Source organism: Caretta caretta, chromosome 5 (assembly GCF_965140235.1).
Source record: "Caretta caretta isolate rCarCar2 chromosome 5, rCarCar1.hap1, whole genome shotgun sequence".
NCBI lineage: Eukaryota > Metazoa > Chordata > Testudines > Cheloniidae > Caretta > Caretta caretta.
The window spans coordinates 121,291,751-121,317,081 of NC_134210.1; the positions used below are offsets into that span (position 1 = coordinate 121,291,751).

Sequence of the window (25,331 nt, forward strand, 5' to 3'; positions counted from 1 at the left end):
TAGAAATGTGTTCGATTTCCTTTTGTTTAATGGCTGGTAAAATAAGCTGTGCTGAATGGAATGTATATTCCTGCTTTTGTGTCTTTTTGTAACTTAAGGTTTTGCCTAGAGGGATTCTCTATGTTTTGAATCTGATTACCCTGTAAGGTATTTACCATCCTGATTTTACAGAGGTGATTCTTTCATCTTTTCTTTAATTAAAATTCTTCTTTTAAGAATCTATTTGGTTTTTCATTGTTCTTAAGTCCAAGGGTTTGGGTCTGTGTTCACCTGTACAAATTGGTGAGGATTCTTATCAAGCCTTCCCCAGGAAAAGGGGTATAGGGCTTGGGGGGATATTTTGGGGGAAAACATCTCCAAGTAGGCTCTTTCCCTGGTCTTTGTGTAAGATGCTTGGTGGTGGCAGCATGCGGTTCAAGGATAAGGCAAAGTTTGTACCTTGAGGAAGTTTTTAACCTAAGCTGGTAAAAATAAGCTTAGGGGGCCTTTCATGTAGGTCCCCACATCTGTACCCTTGAGTTCAGAGTGGGGAAGGAACCTTGACACCAGGGGTAGTTTAATTTAAGCAATACAAGTGACTACTTGAGATTTCATAATTGTAGGAAGTCTGTGGTCCAACACTGACTTGGGAACTCAGTAACACCCCTGATTTCTCCTTCTGAAACCAAAAGAAGAGAAAACTTCATGGCAACTTGCAGGCTCTCAGAAAAACAATACATCATACAGAGTCGACTAAAACTACTTAAACAATGCAGACTGGCTGGACTTTTTCCAGTAATATGAGCTGTAAATAGTGCTAGGCACAAGCAGCAACATCAACAATGACCAGTGAGCAAGGAGTGAGGGAAGGAAAGCATATGACTTCTGAGTACGGCCTGTGCATCTGAAATACTTCCTGGTCATCATTACACAGCAGTTTTTTCCGAAGTCACTGAGCTTTTAGCAGTCACTGAGAGCCATGAGCTATGTAAGGAAACGTAGGCCCGCCCTCAGCATGTTGCTGTGACTAATGCTGCATACAAGCATCTCTCGCTGTTTGATCAAAAGTTGCTTTAATGCCAAAAATTCCACTACCTACTGCTCTCTCTTTTTCTCCCAGGTGACACAAAAGAGGCCCACTTTAATTCCAGAGAAACAAACACGTATAGGAAATATTTCCGTCCACATAATCTTTTTTTATTTTCCATAATTAAAAAAAGAAAAACACCCTTTTATTTCTTAACATCTGTTTTCAATTTCCCCAAAGACAAAATGCATTTGCATTATTACACGAAGCATCTTCACCCAGACCTCAGGGTTCTTTTTTGCTTTATTGCTGCAAGCACACGGCAAAGCACATCACCACAATTTTTAATTTGTACATTTTGAATGTATGTGTTTTGTATTTCTCTAATTCTTTTTTTAGCTGTAGGTTTCTGGTGTATTGTGTTTTCATTTATATAGATAAATATGAATACATAAAAACTGCCTTCCTCAGAAAATTTTAGTTGAAAAACTGTGAGTCTTTCAACCAAAATATTCCAGGTGAAAACCAAAACTGTTCAGTATTTGAATTTTCTACCAACAAATTGAAATTTCCTGCGAAATCCTTGCTTTTTTTTTATTATTATTATTATTTAATATACGAGTTTTAGTGCCCTTTGTGGATTTGGAGGCTTTCATCTCACTGGCCGTGATTCGGTTTTCAACACATCTCACACATTTTATTCCATTACCTCATTTAATACTTGCCCCTAGGCAGCCCTATTATTTCGGGGGAGGGGGACGTGCCTGCGCCCAGGTTAGCAATGGCAAGAGCAGCCTAGGGCATTGTGACCTGGTGTGCGGAGTTCCAGGGCCACTCAGCTTTGGCCCTGCCGCCCCGCTGTCACAAGAGAGGGGCGGCTAGGCCAAATCTGAGCTACTGGCTCTGTGACCCCACCTCACCCTGCCAGGAGGGGGGGAACTGGGGCAGGAGCAGCCACTGTGGGGTGAGGGCAGGCCACGCTCACTCTCCTGCCCCCACTCCCGTGGGGCCTCCCCGCTGCAATTTTTTGGAAGAGTGGGGGCCTCGCTTGCAGATTTGGCCCTGCCCAAAAAAACACTCGGTGCGGCGCCGCCCAAGGCAGGGAGGTGGCTGGCTTCGGCGCTGCCCTGTGTCGCTCCCAGGCCGAGGCAGGGGACCTCTCTCCTTTGGGGCCTGGGGGGGTGACACCTGCTCTGCGGGGGAGCCAGTGTCCGCAGCCGCCCACTCGCTGCGGGACGGGAGGCGCGGTGTGGGGATTCCTCAGGAGGATCCCCCCGCCTCAGCCGCCTGACAGCTCAGCGGAGACCCGCCGCCCAGCGAGCGGGGGGGGGGGAGGGGGGGGTGGCTAACCCGCGCCACTCAGCGCGCGCCCAGCTGAGGGGGAGGGAACGGACACCGGCGAACACGAGCTCCGCTGCGTCAGCCGTTCGCACACACCCGCCTCTTCTTGGAAAAGGAGGGGCGGGGCGCGAACCGCGCGTGCGCACTGAGGTCGGGGGGGGGGTTGGCCTCTATATAAGCAGGAGGGCGGCCATACCATCCCACAGGCGCCAGCGGGCTAAGTCTCAGCGAAGCAGTGTCCCGTGAGCGCAAGCCAAGCGGCAAAGATGGTGAAGATCGTGGAGAACCTGGTGAGCGGCTGTTAGTGGCGGGGCGCCCTTCGCCAGTGTCTCGGGGGCGGGCAGGGCTGTGCGCCGCCCGCCCGCCCGCCGCGCTCTCCCTGCTGCCCAGAGCCGCTGGGGGCTCGGGGCTGTTCCGTGCTCGCGGGAACGCGCGCGGGCGCAGCCCCGCCTCGTGCCCGCGCCCTAAGGGGGCGCTGAGGGGGGGCGGCCGGCTGGCTGGGGCCGGGGCGGTTCTTCTTCCCCCGCCTTGCCTCTGGGGCGGCGGTGTCCTCGGGGCCTGGGCCGCGTTGCACGGCCGCCGCATTGCTGCGGGTAGCAGGGACTCTGCGCCAGGCCTTGGGGAGCTGCTCTCCTGAGGAGCCTCCGGCTGAGCCGGCGGCCGGTCTGCGCGGGGGAGGGGATCCATTCCCCCCCCCCCCCGCTCCGGCGGGCCCCCTTGTCGCGTGGGTGTGGAATCCCCTCCCCCCCGGTTACTGGCCGTTCGAGTGGTCCCCTTGCATGGCGCTGCTGCTGCTCCTAGCTGCCAGTCAGTCACGTTGGCCGGAGCGGGCGGCTGCAGGGTGAACTGTAGGCCCCTGCGGTTCGGGTTGGCGCTGTCGGCGCACCGTCCAGGTGGGCGCTGCATGAAGTTCATTACAAACCACTTCAGCAGACACTCAGGTCGGGCACGCCCTGCGCTGTGGAAGTATAGCTCCTGACTTGCCACTGGCAGGGGTAGCGTTTTGGTGGCCTTGATGAGGTCAAGGCACTCGTATTTTGTCAAAACAAAAAGGAGGACTTGTGGCACCTTAGAGACTAACCAATTTATTTGAGCATGAGCTTTCGTGAGCTACAGCTCACAAAGTGAGCTGTAGCTCACGAAAGCTCATGCTCAAATAAATTGGTTAGTCTCTAAGGTGCCACAAGTCCTCCTTTTTGTTTTTGCGAATACAGACTAGCACGGCTGTTACTCTGAAATCTCTCCTTACAATGTGTATGATGATCAAGGTGGGCCATTTCCAGCACAAAACCAGGGTTTAACAAGAACGTCTGAGGAAGGGAGGGGGGTAGTTAGGAAAACAAGGGGAAATAGGTTACCTTGCATAATGACTTAGCCACTCCCAGTCTCTATTCAAGCCTAAGTTAACTGTATCCAATTTGCAAATGAATTCCAATTCAGCAGTCTCTTGCTGGAGTCTGGATTTGAAGTTTTTCTGTTGTAATATCGCAACTTTCATGTCTGTAATCACGTGACCAGAGAGCTTGAAGTGGTCTCTGACTGGTTTTTGAATGTTATAATTCTTGACATCTGATTTGTGTCCATTTATTCTTTTACATAGACTGTCCAGTTTGACTAATGTACATGGCAGAGGGGCATTGCTGGCACATGATGGCATATATCACGTTGGTAGATGGGCAGGTGAACAAGCCTCTGATAGTGTGGCTGATGTTATTAGGCCCTGTGATGGTGTCCCCTGGGTACAGTTGGCAACAGGCTTTGTTGCAAGGATAGGTTCCTGGGTTAGTGGTTCTGTTGTGTGGTATGTAGTTGCTGGTGAGTATTCACTTCAGGTTGGGGGGCTGTCTGTAGGCAAGGACTGGCCTGTCTCCCAAGATTTGTGAGTGTTGGGTCGTCCTTCAGGATAGGTTGTAGATCGTTGATAATGCGTTGGAGAGGTTTTAGTTGGGGGCTGAAGGTGACGGCTAGTGGCGTTCTGTTATTTTCTTTGTTAGTCCTGTCCTGTAGTAGGTGACTTCTGGGAACTCTTGTGGCTCTATCAATCTGTTTCTTTACTTCTGCAGGTGGGTATTGTAGTTGTAAGAATGCTTGATAGAGATCTTGTAGGTGTTTGTCTTTGTCTGAGGGGTTGGAGCAAATGCAGTTGTATCGCAGAGCTTGGCTGTAGACGATGGATCGTGTGGTGTGGTCAGAGTGAAAGCTGGAGGCATGTAGGTAGGAATAGCGGTCAGTAGGTTTCCAGTATAGGGTGGTGGTTGTGTGACCATCGTTTATTAGCACTGTAGTGTCCAGGAAGTGGATTTCTTGTATGAACTGGACCAGGCTGAGGTTGATGGTGGGATGGAAATTGTTGAAATCATGGTGGAATTCCTCAAGGGCTTCTTTTCCATGGGTCCAGATGATGTCATCAATATAGTGCAGGTAGAGAAGGGGCGTTGGGGGACGAGAGCTGAGGGGGCGTTGTTCTAAGTCAGCCATAAAAATGTTGGCATAGTGTGGGGCCATGCTGGTACCCATAGCAGTGCTGCTGATTTGAAGGTATATTTTTTTGCCTACACTGTAAAGGTGACTCTGATGAATACAAGTTTGGTGTCATCTGTTGATGAGCTTGGCTGCTAGTGTGACAATTATAGGAAGCATGCAGATTCCCTTCTTGGGGGGAACATTAGGTCAAGAATGGTTCGTGTTCATCTGGGCAAGTAGTTTGCCCAGTACTTTGTGAAGTGGAATAAAAGGGGGACCCAATGTTGACAATAAACCACGTCACTTTACTAGTGGACTTAAGTACTTTGCTTGTCACAACATAGTGTTTCTAGAGAGCTAGCCATGTGTAGGCAAAGCTGCTGTGATTGTGTCCTCTTAGTTTAAAACTTAAGCTGTTAAATAAAAATTATTCTGGTATTGAATTGGGTCCTAGTTTCTTCATGTAACCGAAAACTGGGTTTCCCAAGGTAGTCTTCAGCATAAAACTGAAGCAGATCATACCCACTGGTCCCACCCTAGTGAATTCCATTGGCTTTATGGATGCAGTGAAGTAGAGAACATGACTAAATGTCTGAATCGCATGTCGGGGTAGTTATTGGTGGCCAGGTAGGTTAATGTGGTCTCTGAACCAGTATTTTAGTGCTGTTGCCTTATAGCTTCCCAGGTTATCTAAAGTGTAATGCTGGTTCCTTCAAAAACTGAATTGGTTTCTTTGATCCCTTAACTTCCAAGAATTGTTAAAATGGCACATCTTGTACATGGCCACAAATAGTCAGGAATAAATGAGTTTTATATTATACAATTTAATTGTAATTATTAGTGTCACTGTATTTCTAAGGACTACAAATTCATGTGACATGGCTACCTTGAAATCCAGGCTGTAGCAACACAACTAAATCCAATTTGTACAGATGACAGTCTCTGCATTCTACAATACAGCAAATTGCATAGCAGAATTTACTTGTGGATAATGTTCAGCCAACAGTAAAATGGTACATGTTCTGTTCGTCTCTCAGTTTTATCTGTAGCATACAAGTTGGGCTGCTTTTGTCACCCATCTGGCTAAATTTCTGAATGATAACATACCGAAGGAATGCAGCAGTCTTTTAAAATACCTTAAAGTGGCTTGATCTAGAGCTAAGCAAACCTAGTGAGCTTTTAATTGCATTCATTTAAATGTTGTGTGGGATTGTACCCTTTGAGTCTTGTGCTCAAATTTAAGCCAGATGGTTTCAGTGAAATTCAGGTAACACCTCAGTCTTGGTACAAAATATAAATCTGCTTCCCAGAGTCCTTGGAGTGGTGTTGGCTCAAAACTAGCCCACTTTCACAAATGTAGATGGTGTTTCAGGTTTTACTAGAGGAGTCTCACAGCTCTAGCTATATCTGCTGCACATGTAAGCTGCTTAAATAGTGGTTCCATTCTTTGCTGAACTTATAGAAGACTTGGCTGTTGGTGCAGGAACATGAAGAAAATTGTTTTCCTGGTGGAGTCTAAATGATTGTGCAGTTTTTAACAAACAAAAGGTAGGGTTTGATAGTTATGGGCATAAGTCACCTGCTTTGCATCAAAACCTACTGCTTTGGTGGTATTTAAGGGTAAAAGTTCTAAAATGTAGGATGGAAGAACTGGACAGACTTGACTGACTGCAGTTAAAATGGCATTTTCAGAAACAGTTGACTGGAAACAAATGTTTGTATATAAGGAGAAGCTGTGTGTTTCTATCTGATTAGAATGATAACCAGTCTAATAAGAGACCCTCATGCATCAAACATACCAGAACACCAGCAGTCAGAAGCACCTGCTTCACTAGTTAGAGCAAGTATTTGATTAGAGCTCAGCACACTCTCTTTCCTTCACTCTTGCCTTACTTGCATGCCCAGTTTCTTTTTAATGCAAACTTAAAAAAAAAAAAATCTAGACTCAAGTAGTATTTCTTTTGTTTGGCTTTGGGCCAGCTAGTACAACAAATGTGCTTCTGCAACTTGGTGGGTAATTTCTACATGAGAACTTTTTCTATTGCTGAAAAAGTAATAAGGTTACAGTAATAGCTTTTGGGTTGGTGTGGGAGACCTTGTTTTGGACTCATGCTAGTGTATTAAAAATTCACTGATTCTAAAGAAAGTCTTGGTATGCAACACTGGCCATTAGGATTGAGCCACCAGAATATCCAGTCTGGAAATGGAATATGAACTTCAAAAACAAGATTAGAGCACACTTGCAAAAATAAAACTTGGTGCTGAATCTCTTCTCTCTACAGGAAGAATTTAAGTCTGAATTGAAATCTGCTGGTGATAAGCTTGTAGTTGTTGACTTCTCAGCCAAATGGTGTGGACCATGCAACATTATCAAGCCTTTTTATCATGTAAGTAACAATTCCAAACTCAATACTCTGCTAGTTTTTACAGCTGAGACTTGACTAGTGCAAGGATATCTTATTATAAAACTAGGTCACTATAGATGTCTGAACTGTCTTATGTTAGTTGATACTCATGGGGGAAGACTTGCAAGAAAACATCAATTGTGATCTATGTGTGACTAACCAAAACAAAAAGAAAAGGAGTACTTGTGGTACCTTAGAGTGGGGTGGGAGGAGGTATTGTTTCATATTCTCTGTGTGTGTGTAAAGTCTGCTGCAGTTTCCACGGTATGCATCTGACGAAGTGAGCTGTAGCTCACGAAAGTTCATGCTCAAATAAATTGGTTAGTCTCTAAGGTGCCACAAGTACTCCTTTTCTTTTTGCGAATACAGACGAACACGGCTGTTACTCTGTAACCAAAACAATGATATTTCTAATATTGTCCAAACAATTCTTCACCACTCTCTTTAAAGCATTCTCCCTCCAAAAGAGTGAAATGCTCTTCACCACTTATTGTGGGGATCATAACAAACTGACAAGGTCAAGAAAATTGAAATAAAATCAGTCTCTGGTGCCATAAAAGACAGCCTTGTCAAATGATTTTGAAGTCTAAATCTCAAATGTCATTCTAACAATCAAAATGACAGAATAGGCTGAAATGATATTAACACTTATGACCCAAACTAGAAAAGTGAAGAACTGTAACCCTGCATGCAACTCTGAATAGCCATCAGTGAAAACTAGAAATCATGATTCATTAGTGTAAAATGTGGCTGTAAACTATTACAAATGTGTAGCTGGGAAATTGTACTAATTTCCTGGTACAGTAGATCCTCAGTTATGAACACTTCCAGAATGGAGGTTGTTCGTAATCTGACCAAAACATTATGGTGGTTCTTTTAAAAATTTAAAACAGAACATTTACTTAATACAGCTTTGAAACTTTACTCTGCAGAAAAGTGTTGCTTTCCCTTTTTTAGTAGTTTAACACCGTACAGTACTGTTTGCTTTTTGTGTCTGCTGCCTGATAGCATACTTCTGGCTCCAAATGAGGTGTGTGCTTGACTGGTCAGTTTGTAACTGAGGTTTTACTGTATCTGCTTATTTTATCAAGAGTAAACCTTTTTGATGAATGAACATACTTCACCTGTGACTCTCCAAAGTCTCAGCTCTATTAAAACTTTGTTCTAATTCTCTTGAGGAATTGAGTCAAACTTTCACAAATCATCAGTTTTCTTCAGTCAAGAGAGACATTACAATCTTTAAAGCTAGTAAAAAGGAATACACGTTTGAGATTCATTTCAAGGAAGAGAGTGCATGTATCACTCTGTAAATCTTATTCTTCAGCTGACTTGCAACTTGCTTAATGGTTTTAAAACTTAATTATTATGGCTTAGGCACATGCAAATATAGTCCTAGAGACACATCTGTCACATGACTTTGTGGTTGCCCTAATTTCCTAATAAAAGATCTCAGTAAAAAGCATTTGAAACTAAAATGTAATGACTTCTATGGTACATGTCAGTGAACTCTTGACGCTCCAGCTAGTGACATCATTGCTCTATAGCAAATGAAACTTTTACTTTTTAGTAAAAGATACTAACTGGTAAGATTTGTTTTTCCCCAAATAGAGGCTCTTATAGAAGACTATCCTAGAGCGCTCTTAAACAAGGTTTATGTGAAATAAACTGCAATTTTAACAATTTTTTTTTTGTTTTAAAACTTTAGAGTCTTTGTGAGAGGTTCCCAGACATAGTGTTTCTTGAGGTTGATGTGGATGATGCTCAGGTAAGGTCCTCAAATAAACAGTATTACTTGTTGGTGCACTGTGGCAGAATTGGCAGTAAAGGTTAACTTTGCCATGCAATCTAATACTGGGAAACTTGACTCCTAAAACTTGAGGTGGACTTTGCTCTCAAAATGGGTCAGTCCCTGCAACAGTAGTTACCTAGAGCAAGAAACTAGGGATTAATTGTTATTTCTAAAGGGGGTATTTTAGTCCCCCTGTTGGAGAAATGTTGAATTACTATCTTACTTTAATTCCTAGCGAACACTAATTGACAAGAGATCGGTCTGATTGCTAAAGTGATCTTGATCCTGTACTCCTTGCATATCCAAAGCTCCTGTTGTCCTCAGTGTATGTGAATAACAAATTTGATAAACATTCAAACTAGATTAAAATATCAATTTTAAAGTCTCAATGTTAATAGGGAGATTTCTCTAATATTTGGAATCAAGCCATATTAAAGTGTAAACTTGAGTTTGTTTTCAGTTCTTCTAATGAAGCTGAGATCCTTTCAGGAGACTTCTTATGTTCCTAAAAGCTCATGTTTCAGCTGGCTATCTATAACAGTCAGTTAGGGATTCTCTTGCACTGTTACACCCCCATCTGTTGTATTCTGGATTTTTAATATCCTTCCTCTGAAGCATTGGGGTGACCATTGCTACAGATGGGACATTAGATGGTGAGGGACAGGGCTCTGAGGTGGTATCACTGTGCAGTCTCTGGTGCCTGGCTAGCTGGTTGTTGCTCACATGCTTCGGGTGTAACTGATTGCCATGTGTGGAGTTGGGAAGGAATTTTCCACCTGGTCAAATTAGCGGTGACCTGGATGGGAGGGGAGGGGAAGGGGGTTGTCTTCCTTTGCAGCATGTGGATGCAGGTCAGTTGCCAGAACTACGGTATATTGCACAGTCACTGCCATGCCATTGTGGGGGCCTTGGGCACAGGGGCACCTTGATCCTTGCTTTTGTTGCTTGTGGCACATAAGTCTAGTCTCCTGTGGGTTGTAATACTTTGGTCAAATTTCAGTTGTTGGGTGTAGTGTGCACGGGATGGCCTACAACATACAGGAGGTCAGACAAGGTGATCTGATAACTGCTCAGAGCTTCCCCTTGGCCCTTATATAAGTGGTACAACATCTGTTGCCTTCTGAAGTACTTACGCTGTAGGCTTGTCTGTGTATTGGCAGTATTGCTAGCTTGCCCGCAGATCTTGTTTAGAACCGGTGGTGATCTTGCACTCAGCTCCCATAGTTTCCTAATATTATAGAGGGGAAAACTACCTACTTATGTATTTACCTTCACAGTAGGAGCACAGGAAGACATCTTGAATAGCATAGGCCATGCTCTCTGCAGGGGGTGTAGCTGATCTAAATTTCACTCCCCCCCCTTCCCCTTCTCCCCCAATCTTTCAGTTAGATAACCTAAACAACCTTTGATTAGATATCTGATCTGTTACAGCTGATGCATCTCACCTGAAGCTATTCTGTGCTAGTGATAAACTCTTCTTGAGTGGTAATAAACAGCAGGAATGCTACTCATTGCTTAAAAGTACTTGTCCTTTTGTAATGAATGATAAATACTTCTAATTGGAATATCTTCATGAGCCTTTCTGATACAGGTTCAGAACAGGTGGAAGTAACAACATCAGACTGCAAACCTGGCTGACTAGTAGAGGCTTGTTTAACAAACTCATTAGGCAGACATTCAGCTGTAAAATTACCTTATAAATAAGGCATGATATGGAAGAAAGTTGGCTTTCTCTAGTATTGTACTACTTTCTGCAGGAGTAGTAGTTGTAAATCCAAAACAGGAAGACTATAGTATATCCACATAACTGACTAGTCTTAAACTGACCAGAGTAGCAAATAATTACTTGGTTTCCTTTCATTTTCTGTAATCTGTTAACTAACCAGAAATTAGATTTGTATGTTTAATTTGCCAAGCTAAAATTGCAGTGAAACTTTTTTTTTTAGGACATTGCTTCAGAGTGTTCAGTCAAGTGCATGCCAACATTCCAATTTTACAAGCAGGGCAAAAAGGTAGGTTTTCAACTTTCTTAGTGAAAGTGTATAGGGGTGGGGCGGGGAGGATACTGGATGCTGAAACAGTAAATATGAATTAAAACTACATGTATGGGGTCAGAAAAAACATGCTAATGAGATTTAACTCGGAGCTGCTGGAAGTTTATTCTAGGGGAAAAATAGGACACTGGGGCAAGTGACCCCACACAATAGTTAGCCAAATCCTGACTCTGTCTCTGGAGAAGTGGCACCTTGTGAAGATCTCACATAGCTTGCGTCTCAATTTACCTTCTGAGCAATATAGTTCACTTACACTCAGAGCACACTTGGCTTTAGAGTAGCCTCAGAAACAAGGAAGTTCATATTGGCACCCAAAGAGCAGGATAATGCCTAGCCTACAGCAATAGGTCACTAATGTTAGAAACTACTTCTGAATGATCTAACTGCATGTAGCAAGTTCTGGCAACACTCTAAGTTTGTATTCCATGTAAATCCTAATGTGAAGTTTTGACCCAGACTTTGAGCCTCTCTCTTCAGAACCTAATATGTCTGAAACCTGCTTTATGCACCTATCCCCGCTGAAGGCCGTCTGGACTTAATTTTAATTACTATTCCTATCTTTTTTGGACCCATCATAACTAAATTCATAACTTTTTCAAAAAACAAGCAAACTAATCTATCTATATAGATGTGTTTATTCTTCAGCTATATAGAAAGGCTAAAGTAACATTCAATACTTCTGCACAATAACAAAATTGTAATTTCTGTCAATTATGTCAGAGCTGATGCTTAAGTCTAAACTCCAGGTGCTATAATAAAGAGAACTTGGGCAAGACTTCTCATGCTTTCTCTCAACCTAGAGGTGAGCTGCTGGTTGGAATATCTGAGTTAGTAACCTCATCTGGTTGGCTGTTCTCCAAAAGCACTTAGTTATGAAATAATTGGATGGATGGCTGTGCTCTGATACAAAACAGGTCCTTCATACTGACTGACATCTTCATTGTGGGCTAGTGTATAACCAGACTTGCAGGCCCATTGCTCAAATTTCCTTCATTTTAGGAAGGGCCTTCCGGGGGTGGGAGCTGTGGCTTTCAAAAACTAAATATGCCTCAAATGTTAGGTAGATTGAGTAGGTGGTTACTATGTCTTGTAGATAAGACTCTTATCTTCTAGAATCTCTAGTAACTTTGTCTTTAAAACTAAATATATCCTTTTGTTGCTGAGTTTGTTCCTTGTTCTCCAGCTGAGTTAGATTTGTGAACACGTTTTCAAAGTGTTACTTATCTAAAGTTAATTCATCTGGATGTGAAGTGGTGTCAACCCCTTAGTGCAGTAGGTGAAAAGACATGGTCTTGCATCCAGAGTCTAACTGAATAGTTTGACTTCTTGTGGATAATATGCAAGATTTTGGTAAGAAGTTTAATTCTATAAAACTTAATATTTTGAAAGCCAAGATTGGCCTGGGATGTGTAGCTGGTTCATATGAAATCTGTAAAACTGTGTGTAAGACTGGAGAACAATATATTAGGGTCTGGCCCAAAGTGTGTGAAATACTTTAGGATGCAGAGCTGCAGAATACAAAATCTGGAAAGCAAAACAATACTTCAAACCTCCAATGCTGGCCACCTATTATAGTATGGGACTAAAATTGCCAGTATCTTTCCAAGGATTATAAAACTGTTTGGGCTAAAATCACTGTTTTTTAAATGGCTATACTTAAAACAAATTCTTGTTACAGGTGCACGAATTCTCTGGAGCAAACAAAGAGACGCTGGAAGAAAGTATTACCAAGCTACGCTGATCGAACACTGTGAACAGTTAATGTTGACTGTTTACATATAGCCTGTAACTTTTTCTACTTATGGAAACTAATCAAGGTAGCTAAATATGTATCCAAAAATTGTCACTTCAGACTGTAAATGAGTACAATAAAATGTAAATTCTTCACTTACAGAGACTGCTGTCCAGTGTGTGAAACTAGGCAGCTTGCATAATATATAGCTGTATTGCTTCTGGGGATGGATGGCTAGGTGGTAATGTGGTGGTCTGCTGGATCAAATGCTAGATATTAAGTTATTCCCCCCTCAATCCCTCTGAAGTACTCCCCTAAAACTAGATGGCTATTCTCACTAGTATTGACCTGCTTTGTACAGCAGGAGATCGCTAATTTCCAGCAGTCTGTCCTCTTTGAAAGAAGTTCTCGGTGCAAATAGTTCACCATAACCCATCTTAATCCAAAAAGCATGTTTTGCAGTAATAGCTGATTTGTACCATGTAATGTAGCCATCTTATTCTGCTCAGGTTTGGAGGTGCCAGCACACTGTTCTCATGCTAATCTCTGAGAGGTACCAAAACTATAGTTTTAATGGCATTAGAAGAACATTCCTAGGATTCCATATTCAAGATGCCTCGCTTGCCTGGCTCAGAAGTAATATAGTGAGAACTATTTTCTGCTAAAACTTGAAATGAGGGTGGGGAAGAGGGGTCCAAACAACCTTAGCAAGGTTGGTATGTTATCTGCTGTCAATTGGTTTCATTGTCTAGATGACTTCAGGTTGAAGCTTTTTTCAATTTCTAAGTCCACAAAAAGCTCTTTGGTGCTGTTTGTCACAAGATCCAGCATCCGGTCTATTCCCCACCGGTAACCAGTCCCCTGGGAGTGCCCAAGGACCCACACCATTCCAAAGGGTCAGGCCCCTGCTCTCTGACTGAATGAGGTCTTGGGGCACTAGCAATACCTGTCTTTCTTTAGTTCCCTGTGACAAATCTAGACAGACTTGTACAGTACAAGGCTCCTGCAGCCCTTTAGGGCACAATGCACTGAGTATTTGCATCTGCCTTCCAGAGTTAAGTGTTGATTGTTAGTCTTTGGGGTTTGCCTTGTTTGTTTGATTCTCAGTTGATATGGGTTGGTTTCACCAAGTTCTTTAATGACCATTGGTGACACCAACACCTCATGTCTCTCACTCCAAGAGCAGTGTTTACCTTTTGCTCCTCTTGAGTAGCAATCAAAAGCACAAAGGGAAAGTGAGGCAGACACAAGCTTCATAAATTACAAAAGATTCCTGCTGTCACACTGTTGAACTCAGCTGACTAGAACTGGGAACTTAGTGTGACATCTTGTGCATTAATTCATCACATAGCAACCTTACAATAAGTTGGTGGCTAGGAGGTTTTATTGCATGGATCATCAAACTTAATAGTTTAGTACTGCATTCCCTAGCACAAATCAGCATAGGTAGAATTTACAGATCAAGTTAAAAAAAAATTGCAAAACCTGTCAAGGCTGACCTATTATAGTAAGTGTTTTTGTTTTTTTTTTTTAAAGATGTGTCCTGGTCTCCCATTCTTCTTCAGCAAGAAGGCTGAGCTGTATTTGTGAGAGTAGGCCAGGGCTTGCATTCAGCCAGAATTACTTGCTATCTCTTCATCAAGAGCAGTGGAGCTGCAGGCTGTAATTCCCATTGACCATCAAAGTTGTGCTTGAGTCTTTTTTCCTAGGTAACTCTTAAGCTCTCAAGCCTGTGTTCCTTGGCAATAGGTTAGTCAACTGCCCTAACCTTCAGGCTGTTTGTGAAGTTAAGATAGTTGTACTGCACTGACAACTGGAAGGCTAAAGATGTATTCTTTATACCACATGATAGTTAAGAATCTAGCAGGGATGTTTGCTATTGCCTTAGTGTCAGGCATAGGACACTTCAGGTTTTTTCTTTTTATCAGATGTTGACTTTGGACTCATTGGGCTTCCTGGAGCCCATGCAGAACCTAATCTGTCTTGGCAGCAGGGGCTGTTGCCTAATTTTAAGGTGCATTAGCTGCTGTAGCACTTAATACATTCAGTATTCATTTATCTGTGATAGCCAGTAGAGCTAATATAATAAGCCCCCACTTGGATGATGTGAGCATGCTGTGTGAACCTTTTAGTTGCCAGGTAAAAGGCATCAGGCAGTCTGTTTACACCTTATTCATTTTTAGGGGCTCTGACCTCCCTGTTGTCTCCATAAAGTTTGCTGTTTCTATGCCCACCTGCAGATGGGGAGCTCTGATGTTATTCAAGGTACTTACTACTACAAGCTCTCCATCTTGGGCTATATTCAATATCTTTGAGTTGAGCACTTTTGTCTATCTGGACCTCACTTACTTCTTCCACAACACAAGAGATAGTCTTAGGCACTCAGCTCACAGGAGGTAAAGGCATGTGACCACTAAGTTCCTGCAGAATTTCCTAGATGTGGATATATACTTGTCCTAGTGAATATGAAGAGCTGTTCAAGTTAAAATAAGGAGTTGTTCTCAAATTGGTATGGTGGGTATGGTCTGAGGGAAGGAGGTTGTGTGTAAAACAGATGGGGAAAGGTTCAGGTTAAATGTCAGTCTTTCCCAAATTAATCTGGAATGCATAGCCGATCAGTCAGGTTATTTATGCACAAAAAACAGTCATAAATATTGCCGCTCCATGTAGTCAGTTTATTGTCAAGATAAGAACAATTTTCTTTATCAATAAGATTAACACTAGTTGAATATTTGACCATTTAATGGGTGATCTTTCTTTGCATGACAATACAGTATTAGAACAGCTCTAAACTACTTCATCAGATTATTCCTGGGCTATATGTTACTGTGACTCTGACAAGCATGTTATTAGCTACAGAATAAAATCTACATTTTAAGGGGATCTAGTACAAATCTATTTAAATAACTGTAGCAGATAGTATTTAAAAGATTGCAGTTGACTTCTGCTCTCTGCATGGACCTTAGTTCACATCAGGCTGTCAAGCAGCTCACTTAAGATTACCTGCATTTTAAAAAAGTCAGATCCTCAGTATAAAGCCATATAGCAGCACTGAAAGTTTACCTGGCTGGCAATTTTCAAAATGCCCATAAATTAGTAGAGTAGTGCATTCTTATAAGCCTCAGAATCACATGTATCAATGAGGACTGATAAAGTGGATTAATTGCATAACTGCAGGAGCAACAATTTGTAGCATTGTATTTGAAGAAGCCAGTTGGAGACTTGTCTAATTTGAACAATTTTTAATGGGCTAAAGTATTTAGTGAATTATGGCTGAACATTTGGTGACAAGATAGACAAGCTATTTATTGGTATGGCTTTCCTCATGGAACAAACCACATGCCCTTTACACTTTTACTACTGCTTTTCCAAGGTTTTCTCCCTTTAACATTCCCATGAAAGCTGCTGGCATTTTTTCAAATCCTTCAGTAACATGTTCTTCACACTTAATTTTCCCCTGTGGAAAGAGACAATTTTTACTCAACTCTTACTGTGCAGGTGGTCTAAACTGTAGCTAGATCCATTCAACTCATAATTCCTAGCAGCTGATGTGAACTGTGGTAGCTCTGAAGTCAATGGAGTTGTACCTCTTTACATCAGCTAAAGAGCTCACCTTTTGAATAAACAGTAATGTCTGTAGTGAAGTTTTTGGTTTATTTTAGTGACCTCACCATTAAATACTGATCAGCAAGTGATTTAAACATGGTTGCTGCTTTTGGTGGCCCACCTACCATTGTTCCTCTGACTGATGCCAAATTCCCTGTGGATCAGTTACTTCTGCAGAGACTAGCTGCAATAGGTCTAACAGAACTAAATCTTCAGGTGTGGAGCATTAGAACTCCAGAAACAAGATTTCTCTTCCTCCCCTAGTAAGTGCAGTATTGCCAACCCCAAGTGTTCAAAAGCTGTAATAGGCCCCACAACAACTTTGTGGTTCTTTGATGCTTAGTGTTGTCTTTAGGGCTCATTTTCAAGCTTTTCTGCAACCAAACTGAGGTGGTTTAAAAAAAATTCACAAAAATTGGCCATGCTGTTAGTGGAGGGGGAAGGAATAGAGCAAGTACTTCAGATATTTGCCAGGTGGCAAAAAAGGCAAAGTAGTTGGACTAGTTTTGAAGTGGGTCTTGTTAAGAGACTTGCACTTATGTTTAGGGATATCCCTGGCCCCCTTCTCACTCATCAGTTAACTGACCTTACAGTAGAGATGAGCTGAGTTTGGTACCTTGCCCCTTCATTTTTGGCCAAGCATAGTTTTGGCTGCTGCATGCACTCTTCCTCTTCTGTATTGTGTTCAGCATGGTTTGACTCTGCCTCTCCCCCTACACACAACCCCTGCTTGAGGGACATGTTGGGTATGGAAGAGCAGTGTATGACAGCAGACTTGACTCTTAGTGTAGTCTTTTGTAAAGAAGGAAATAGCAGCATGAGTTCACAGACTAGTCTGAGAAACTGTCCATTTCTTACCTCAACAACCCATCTTAACAGTATCTTCAGGGCCTCATCACGCTTGTGATTCCACCGAGAGACAAGAAATCCTTCCATGTAAAGCTCCTTGAAGATCATTGGAATCTGAACATAAGGTCCTGTTGGAAATGGTAATAGACAAAAGAGCAGTAATATTACTTGGTTTAAAACCAAACCAATGTGCAGGAAGGAGAAGCTGAGATGCTGGTAAAGCCAAGTTAGTCAGTGTGTCATCAGCCCCAGGCTGCACTTCTTGACCAGACTGGGCCCTGCACAAAATTGTGATACTGGTGGTGCAGACCACCCCTCCCCATAGGCCAGTGGTTAGAGCACTGACCAAGGAACCTGGAATGTCAGACATTTAATTTTTTTATTCTCTCCTTACCCCTCCCCCCCAGCTCCCATTGATTTCAATTGAGTTGACAGTACTTAATATCAATACAAATCCCACCATAAAAGTAAAACCATCTAAAGCCCTAGGGAAAGAACTTTTCCATCTAGATGGCTGAACTATGTAATCAGCTTTGCTACAGAAATAGCATGTATCAGGCTGTTTTACCATTGCTGTTTAATTTAGAACATTAAGTAAATACCACCCTAAAGATAAAGTTGGAATTCTTGAAACAACCCAGCTCATCATTCTCTACTGCCCTCTAGTGGTATGCAAGAGTGACTCAAAGTCTCATTTAAATCCCATACCAACTGTCACCAAGTCTGTTACAGTGAGTTCTCTGGTTGTACTCTGCAAGGGATTCCTTCCTTGCTGCTATTATTTTAGGTGAGGTCCAGTCACTGCTTTTGCTGAAAATTAGTAATTTGCACTTCTTGGACAGTTATTTCTATGGTGGTTGCTCATCACTACTCTTCCCCATTCCTGTTAAACCAATGTTCATTTCCCCCACATCATCTTGGTAGATAAAGCTCATTGTCCTATTGTCCATCTGGAACTATTTAATGTTAAATATCAAAGATCAGTTATTATTGAAGTGAGGAGTTCTCCCATTTGAGGGATATCTCCATCCCTTGCCATATTCATTCCTATTTACTCAGATGCAGCTTTGACTACAATGAGCCTTGCTGTTTCTGTGAAGCTTTACCATTCCATGGTGGGAAAGGACCATGAACTAAGTTTGTTCTGTTTTAATTCTGGGCAAATACATCTTTTTTTTGAGGCACAGAATACAAGATTGATTAACTTTGTCCTAAAAATACAGCATGGGGGATGAATTTGCTTGACAAAAATATATATTTTAATTTTGAGGGTTTGTTTCACATTGAAGCAACATAAAAGCCATTAAAAGAATTCAAAGAGGAAAGTTTTATTTTTTTCACCATAAAAACTGCCCAAAAGCCTCATACCTTTCTGGGGCACTGTGTCATTGTATCCAGAGATGGCTCCGCACACAGCAATCCGGCCAAATTTCTTCATTTGATTCAGAACAATACTTGAAAACTCTCCACCCACCTAAAGTAGTCAGAACATAGATAAAGTGACATAAAACCTATATTGATCATTGGGGGCTGAACTTGTAAATGTTTAAGCATGTAAATAACTTTCATGTGAGTTATCCCATTGAGCAGTGCAGATCTAATGGGGGGTTAGTTGCTAGAGTTAAGTTACTCATAAGCTTAAGTGCTTGTAAGAGCAGGCCCTTATTTGGAAGTGTTTGACTCAAGCACTGCTCTGCGCCCATCTCCGCTATGTTATTTCACAGTTCTATAATGTCAAGACTGAGGGTCAGGGTCCTATGGGCATGCAGTTTCCTGTTTAGATAGCATTTTAAAAATACGTAAGAGGACATAGTACCTGCCCTGAAATATTCATCTAAATTAGATGAAGGACCAGGAAGAGATTGAATTTGAGAGCAGCAAGATGAACACCTTGGATCTAATTTAATATCAACCTGGAAAGGTGAGTGAGGTTAAACAGAGGCATGGTATGAGAAAGGAGGTGGATGGTTAACTAGAAGCAGAGTTTTTAGGAAGGGGGGGGAGCAGCTGATCTAGGGCAAATGTGAAAAGGGGAGTGGACAAGAGGAAGGCTTTGCTGGCAGAGTGCAGGTACAAAGGGACTCAGAAGACTAAGTGCTAAGAGGTAAACTGGGCAGGATCTTGAAAATAGCACCAAAATACCAAGCAAGAATTTCTGCTGACAGTATTATATTTACAGTATATCCCATTAGGACTCCAGCACTGGAATGATCAGATCTTCCAAATGGCCTGCCTGGTGCAGGAGTGCTAATTATCTAAACCATTAGACAAACGGTAGTAAGCTACTGTTCCACAGCTTTCTCATAGGAGTCTGTGCAAGAAGTATTTTGTAATATCCTCTCCTCAGCTTGACAAAGCTTCACTGGCATCATGCTTTTCCCATTTGCTTGGCAAAATATTGAATATTTTTCTCTGTGTTTCTAAGTGGAGATGTTTTCATTTGTGCACCAGCTGTGCTGATGTCAGCCTGCTTCTGGGAAAAGGCTGTAAATCCTGCTCCATAGCCAAGCTATTTCCAGAGGTCATGCCCTGAGCATTTTAGGAGAGTATTAACACTGCGTTTCTTTCATCCTTACCACCCTCCCCACATATGGTCTCAGCTGTTGACTTTCATTCAAACAATATGTCCATAGGGCTGCTACTTTCCAAATGCTCACCCAACATCTGCAGGGCACCAGAGACACTGTTGACTGGGATTTAAAGGTATGGTGTGAGATCATGTCAGATGGGAGCCTAGGCTTTACCTTAACCAGTTTGGATCTACGAAAGAACAACTTGCCTTGACTAGAGCTTTTGAAAGTATTATTACACTGAGCGAAATCAATCTAGCTCATGCAGTCTAACATGCCTAATTGAGGCAAAGGCTGAATAGCTAGAATCTGCTAGAACTGAAACATGGTTGATGTAGTCATGGTACTGATGGCTATTTTCCCAACCTGCCACCCAAGATGTGTGTCCAGGGCTCTGTCACCCCTAGGTGGACAGGTCCTCCACTGCTGAAAGTCAGTGGAGTGCCACTGAATGGAATGCATCTACACCAATTTACCATCTAGCTCAGGATGACTAAGTGTCTTCCATGATGAAGCCACACCTTATTATGAATAAGGGCATATGCTTGTCAAGAAAACCTACGAAGATAAAAGGTTTTTTTTTAAATCTGTAATTGACATTTGGGGACTTTTCCATGTTGCTGGAAGGGAGGGGCAGGGGATGCATTGTGATAACCATTTTCCCTGAAAACGTTGAGGGCTGCCAAATCGGGACAGGAGGGACCATTAAGTGAGCAAGAACACTTATCAGGGCCAATGGTTTGTCAGGGATTTCTTGACTGCTTTGATCTTTCTAGGGAAAAAAAGTCAGAGCCGCTCACTGGCTTAAGAATTGCTGTGTTGTGCTGCTTTTCCCACTGCCTTTGCAGAGGCTGAAGGGAGAAAGCTGTGGTGGTGAAGAGAGTCATGCTGGCCTTCCTGAGCCAGCGGGCAGGTGAAGGAGTTGTTTTAAACTATTAGTTATGCTTTTAGTTTTATACAGTTTCTATAGTAATACTAGGAGCATTTTGATTATAATGAGCCAGCATGTCTATTTTGCTTTTTTAAATTCATTGTAGCTTGTCCTATTATTTTATGCTAGTGCTACATATTAGATCATTGTGCTAGGTACCATACAGACAGAGAGACCGTCCCTGCCCCCAAAACCTTACAATCTAAACAGAGAGCCAAAGAGCAGAATAAAAGAAGTGCTGTTATCCCCATTGTATAGCTGGAGAACTGAGGCACAAAGAGATCAAGTAATTTGCCCATTGTCACACCTAGATCTAAACCTAGATCTACCAAGTCACAGTCAAGTGGCTTAAATACATGACCATCCTTCCACTGTCCGAACCCCTCAGACCTGCCACTGACACGCAACCTTAGATTAATTTTACATATAGCCAAAGTACAACTTTCCTCTCCCTATCCCCAAACAGTGAAAGCAAGAACAACTGTGCAAATCAACTCCCTGTTTCAGCGTTATTCCTCCTTTCCAATGCTCCTGACCTGGAACTTCAGAATTTCATGAAAACACAGGCCAGCAGTTTTCGCTAGCAACTAGGAATTTGAAAGGGAAAACTGAAACAGCGTGAGCCCTGACCTTCTCTAATGGGGCTATTTCTCACAGGATGAGGCCACAACATTCCAAGTGCACATGCACGTCAGAAAGATGTGGACTTTTGCAACAAGCTGCACTCTTGCCAATCCTAGTTTGAACTCACATTATCAAAGTAGCAGTCGTAGCCAGCGGGTGAGGCCTTTCTCAGTGCTTCTTCCAAGGATCCTACAGCCTTATAGTTAAAGGCTTCATCAAAGCCAATCTGTTTCAGATAAGCAACCTTTTTATCTGAGCCAGCGCAGCCAACCACTTTACAACCCTGGAGGAACAGAAAATACATCTTAACTCACAGGTGGTTTCAGCATAAAATACAAGATACAAATGAGATGCTACATGCCACCAGACAGTAGAGCCTGCAACTCACCTTTTCCTTCCCCTGCACAGCTTTGGAATGCTGCAGGTTCCCTACATCCCCAGCTCCCACTGCCTTGAGTTGCCCTGTGAAAGCTGATCTCCCCCTACTTCTCTTTGCCCTGCACAGAAAGTAGCCATCAGGCAACATGGGACTTTGAACTGCTACACTAACGTATTTTATAGATGTTCCGTTAGCCTCTGTGCTTTAGCTACAGGGATCTTAAAAAGGAAGATTGTCATTTTCAAGGATCCATCACTGAATGGGTTAAATTTATGACATATGACACAAGCCACTTAAGTCACATTTCAGACCATTTCTCTTTGTGTTAATGACAGAGAAAAATGTTTCTAGAAGTGTGTACACTCTTCCCTTTTCCCCCCAACATTTTAATCTCCTGTAAGGCAGGGGTTCTCAAACTTTTTCTTTCTGAGTGCCGCCACCCCTTCCCCACCCCAGCCCATGCTATAAAAACTCCAGGGCCCACCTGTGCCACAACTGTTTTTCTGCATATAAAAGCCAGGGCCAGTGTTATGGGTTAGCAAGCAGGGCAATTGCTTAGGGCCCCATAACACAGGCCCCCACAAAACTAAGTTTTTTAGGCTTTGGCTTCAGCCCCAGGTGGCGGGGCCCCAAGCTTCAGCCCTGCATGGTGGGGCTATGGCTTTCTGCCCTGGGCAGTGAGTCTAATACTGGCCCTGGTTGGCTGCCCCCTATAACTTGCTCGTGGCCTTCCCAGGGGACCCCAGGCCACTGATTGAGAACTACTGCTGTAAGGTACATATATTGTATGTTGTTGACAGGTGAAGACTGGCTTGTGGTGTAGTGACAATGGAGTGATCCTCTACAGCTAAACACACGCTATGGGGTAGGGGCCAACTGCCAACTCAGGGGCAGCTAGGGCCACTGACCAGGAATGCACGTGCTGTATCACTGGCTCCGGAGAGTGCTGGTTGCAAGGTTTGCAGCAGCTGAATGATAAGTGCAGGCAGGAGTTGGTCATGGCATATTTTATTTATTCCCTGGGGCAAGTCTGCTCTAAGAGACACTGTCCCCCTTCCTCCTAAGCATGCAAATCCCTCCACTCCTCTCCTTAGTCTCTGGTGTTCGTATGAACAATTCAAGCCACTCACTCCGATTTTAGCAATCTGCCCCACCACTGAACCCACAGCGCCAGCTGCTGCAGTAACCAGCACCGTGTCTCCTGCTCTTATCTTGCAGATCTCAAATAGGCCGAAGTATGCAGTGAGGCTGAAAGAGGAAGGAAATGATCAGTGGAGATTGGTGGAGACATTACAAACACAAAGTCGGGTCATGCTTCATGTAGCTTCCCAGGGGAGGGGATATCTCATCCCATTACAGATTCTTTTTCCTCGTTCTATATGAAGTACTAGAAATTATTTATAATGTGTACAAAATCCATTCAAGCTATTTGAATGTGGAAAGCTACACATCTTGCCCATTTTTAAAATAAATGTTAAGAAGCTTCTGTTCTGCACAGATCACAAATAGCAAGCTGAAAGCTTTCCATGGGGCTTGTCCTTCTACAAACAGAGGTAAGAAAAGAAGTTAGGAGGAGGTAGGCAACAGAAAGCATGAGTGGAATGGAATTTCTTCTGTATTTAGGGCAGGGTCACCATGAACAGTAGGTCTGTTCAATAGGTATAGATGTGCTTTTGATGCTGCTATTTGACTGTAGAATTCTACAGCTGCATATGTTTCCATCTTTGTGCAAACTCTGGAAATACAGAGAAATCAGCGGAGCAAGATCAGTATTTTATGAACCCTGGCTAGTTTACTACTGAAATCAAAAGGAGTCCCTTCCATCAACTCTAATGCCTGTTGGACTGGGCCCTTGGCCTGCTTTTTAATTCCAGCCGGGGTGAAACTAACTTAAAGGATTTACTGGTACGCCGGAGTCCTCAGCAGGGGGTGGGCCTCAACCGGAAGAAGTGGAGCCTTTAGCACCCCAGGCCCTTTAAATCAAGATTTAAAAATGGCCCTGGGCTCCAGCTGCAGTAGTGGCGGCTGGGAGCCCCGGGCCCTTTAAATCACCCCTGGAGCTACCAGCTGCAGAGGCGGCTGGTGGCTCGGGGGCCATTTAAAGGGCCTGGAGCTCCGGCCGTCGCTACCACCCCGGGCCCTTTAAATCTCCACTGGCTCTGGCAGCGGGGCTCTGGTGGCAATTTAAAGGACCCGGGGTTCCAGCATCTGCTGGGAGCCTCAGGCCCTTCAAATTGCCGCCTGGGGAAGCCGGTCTGGTACGGTGTACCAGCTCTTGCCGGTACACTGTACTCTGGCACACCAGCTTACTTTCACCTCTGATTCCAGCACAATACTCTGGCCCCATCACCATAGGGCCAAGAAGCAACTGTGCAGGCTCCAAGTAAGGAAAAAAGAGGCTCCAAATGGAGATTTAGAGCTATAAGCCTCCCACCCATAGGATTGGTCAAAATTCAGTCCCTCTTCAGAGGCACGAGCCTCTCAGAGCATGTGGGGCATGGTAGAGCCTGCACACAGATGGCTGGAAATCTTAATGCAGCAAAGTTTGGTTAGTCTTTATATAGCATTAGCTATGACTTACCCTGGCATGCCAATTGTCCCAAGAGCCAAAGATCTGGGAATCTTTTCCGGCCAAGGAGGAAGCAGCTGTAGATCTTTCCCATCAGAGATGAAGTGAGTTTTCCAGCCTGAATTAGCCACAACATAGGTCCCTACTGGGTAGGTGGGATTCTTGCTTTCCACAACTCTGAGAAGACAAACGAAAGCCACACTTTACAAACAGCTCCTTCTCCCTAGCTTTACTAAATATTTACGTAGGGCTAACACAGGGGGTTATGAGAGGGTTAGGAGGAAATGCTCCCTCTAGGCAGATGAACACAAAACTAGCTACACTGCACATTTCCTGCACCTTTTTCTGAAACAGCTGGTACATGGCCATAGGAATTACTACACTGGATCAGACCTATGCGCCTAATATATGTTAGGGAGGATCCCAAGCCAAAACCCTGATTGAAACACCAGTTCAGTTTGAATCCTGAGTTGATCCTTGCAGCTGGGCCAGAAGGCGAGAGGAAGGTTGGGGAAATGGTATATCACAGGGGCAGAGGAGAAGAGGCAGTTCCTTATTCAGTAAACCAGGTCCCTTTTCAAAGGCTGAAGACATTTCACCTTCTAAAGGCTGCTCCTGTTTTAGGACAGGAAGGGCTCTTTAAGAACAGCTTGAAAACTGTATTGGCTTGGGACCCTAATAATGAAGATATTCAAACAAAAAACAACAAAATTCAGCAGAAGATGCACACAATCCTTTGGCACCAGACACTGCAAATTCCTCAGCTCGTTTCAAATGAAGTGTTACAACTATGGATGGTATCTGACCTCTCGCTCAGAAGATTAGGACTTAAATTTCCTCCCAACCTCTCGTTTCCCCACACAGGACCACAAAGAAGTCTGATGATGATGGAGACAGTATAGCATTCCTTGGCAACGGTGAAGTCACAATACGCCTTATCAGCAAAAGGTGGCTGAAGAGTATTCTCAGCTGGAATTGCTGACTGTACCGTTCCTGGGTGAACAATTACACAG

At 43.3% G+C, this 25,331-nt stretch overlaps 2 protein-coding genes across 6 annotated transcripts in view; one reads left to right on the top strand and one right to left on the bottom strand.

Annotated features, from left to right (window-relative positions):
• The first annotated feature begins 2,560 nt into the window (after window positions 1-2,560).
• LOC125636915 (thioredoxin) lies at window positions 2,561-12,949 on the top strand. Its single transcript, XM_048850807.2, has 5 exons — window positions 2,561-2,637; window positions 7,093-7,197; window positions 8,921-8,980; window positions 10,951-11,016; window positions 12,737-12,949. Exons 1-5 carry the CDS (start codon window positions 2,614-2,616, stop codon window positions 12,797-12,799), a joined length of 318 nt encoding a protein of 105 aa, XP_048706764.1. The 5' UTR covers window positions 2,561-2,613; the 3' UTR covers window positions 12,800-12,949.
• Window positions 12,950-15,444: 2,495 nt separating this feature from the next.
• PTGR1 (prostaglandin reductase 1) overlaps window positions 15,445-25,331 on the bottom strand; it is a 29,615-nt gene continuing 19,728 nt past the window's right edge. For all 5 annotated transcript variants that reach the window (XM_048850805.2, XM_048850802.2, XM_048850803.2 and 2 more), the window contains 6 exons: window positions 24,331-24,495; window positions 22,880-22,997; window positions 21,498-21,653; window positions 18,614-18,719; window positions 17,255-17,373; window positions 15,445-16,247 (listed from right to left, as the gene is read on the bottom strand). In XM_048850805.2, the coding sequence (XP_048706762.1) occupies window positions 16,137-16,247; window positions 17,255-17,373; window positions 18,614-18,719; window positions 21,498-21,653; window positions 22,880-22,997; window positions 24,331-24,495 (775 nt within the window). In that variant the 3' untranslated portion in view covers window positions 15,445-16,136. The remainder of the gene's footprint in view (window positions 16,248-17,254; window positions 17,374-18,613; window positions 18,720-21,497; window positions 21,654-22,879; window positions 22,998-24,330; window positions 24,496-25,331) is intronic.

Coding starts and splice junctions, on each gene's coding strand:
- LOC125636915 (XM_048850807.2), top strand. CDS start 2,614: ATGGTGAAGATCGTGGAGAACCTG. Junction 2,638..7,092: donor TGAAGATCGTGGAGAACCTG/GTGAGCGGCTGT, acceptor TTCTCTCTACAG/GAAGAATTTAAGTCTGAATT. Junction 11,017..12,736: donor TTTACAAGCAGGGCAAAAAG/GTAGGTTTTCAA, acceptor TTCTTGTTACAG/GTGCACGAATTCTCTGGAGC.